The sequence below is a fragment of the Cariama cristata genome, unplaced genomic scaffold, assembly GCF_000690535.1.
Source record: "Cariama cristata isolate BGI_N322 unplaced genomic scaffold, ASM69053v1 scaffold27136, whole genome shotgun sequence".
Taxonomy (NCBI): domain Eukaryota; kingdom Metazoa; phylum Chordata; class Aves; order Cariamiformes; family Cariamidae; genus Cariama; species Cariama cristata.
This window is the reverse complement of record NW_009620768.1, coordinates 1-597: the sequence shown is the minus strand read 5'-3', so window position 1 is coordinate 597 and position 597 is coordinate 1. Positions and strand designations below refer to the sequence as shown.

Genomic DNA, 597 nt, shown 5'->3' with positions numbered 1-597 from the left:
CGTCTGTAGGCTCACGAGCGGTCGGCGGGTGGAGAGCTGGGACCCTTATCTTGTCCACAGACACGCGAAGCCTTTGCTTTCCCCCTGTCCCACCCCTCCCGGGTGGCAGATCTTGCCCCGGTCCCTTCCCCAGAGGCCATGGAGCCGTCAGCTCCCCGCTGGGGCTGGCGGGGTCCGTGCCGCCCTCCCCTGCCAGCCTGTGCAGACCTCTTCTCTCTCCCCGAAGCAGGTCTGTTCCCAACCTCAGCACGGAAGGTCCCACCCTCACCACCTCCAGCTCCCTCCAAAACATCCCTTCTGCAAGGAGCTCGCCCAGTGCCCTTCTCCAAACGCCTCAGCTAGCCTTGGGTCAGAGGCGGAGAGCACCAGATAATGAAGGACAATCCGAGCTAACCCCATCTCCTTGGGGCTCCCGGTCCATCCCGTCTGGTTGACGTCTACCTCCTAGCTAGAGGGCGAGGACAATCTGTCCCTGAGTGCCTCCACAGTCCTTAAAACACCCCAGGGGAGGAGAGGATGCCGTTGACCCATCGGTGGTGTCCCTCGGGGGATGAAACCTCGCAAACGCCCTCGTGCCTTCGAACCCCTCCGAAGCCG

The 597-nt window shown here is 63.3% G+C and overlaps 1 protein-coding gene across 1 annotated transcript in view; it reads left to right on the top strand.

Annotated features, from left to right (window-relative positions):
• The window catches only part of LOC104162886 (stathmin-4-like), a gene marked incomplete at its 5' end in the record, with an annotated part of 1,011 nt that extends 638 nt beyond the window's left edge, over positions 1 to 373 (top strand). The window contains one exon of the mRNA XM_009701720.1: positions 230 to 373. Within this exon, the coding sequence (XP_009700022.1) occupies positions 230 to 373 (144 nt within the window). The remainder of the gene's footprint in view (positions 1 to 229) is intronic.
• Between the last annotated feature and the right edge of the window lie 224 nt (positions 374 to 597).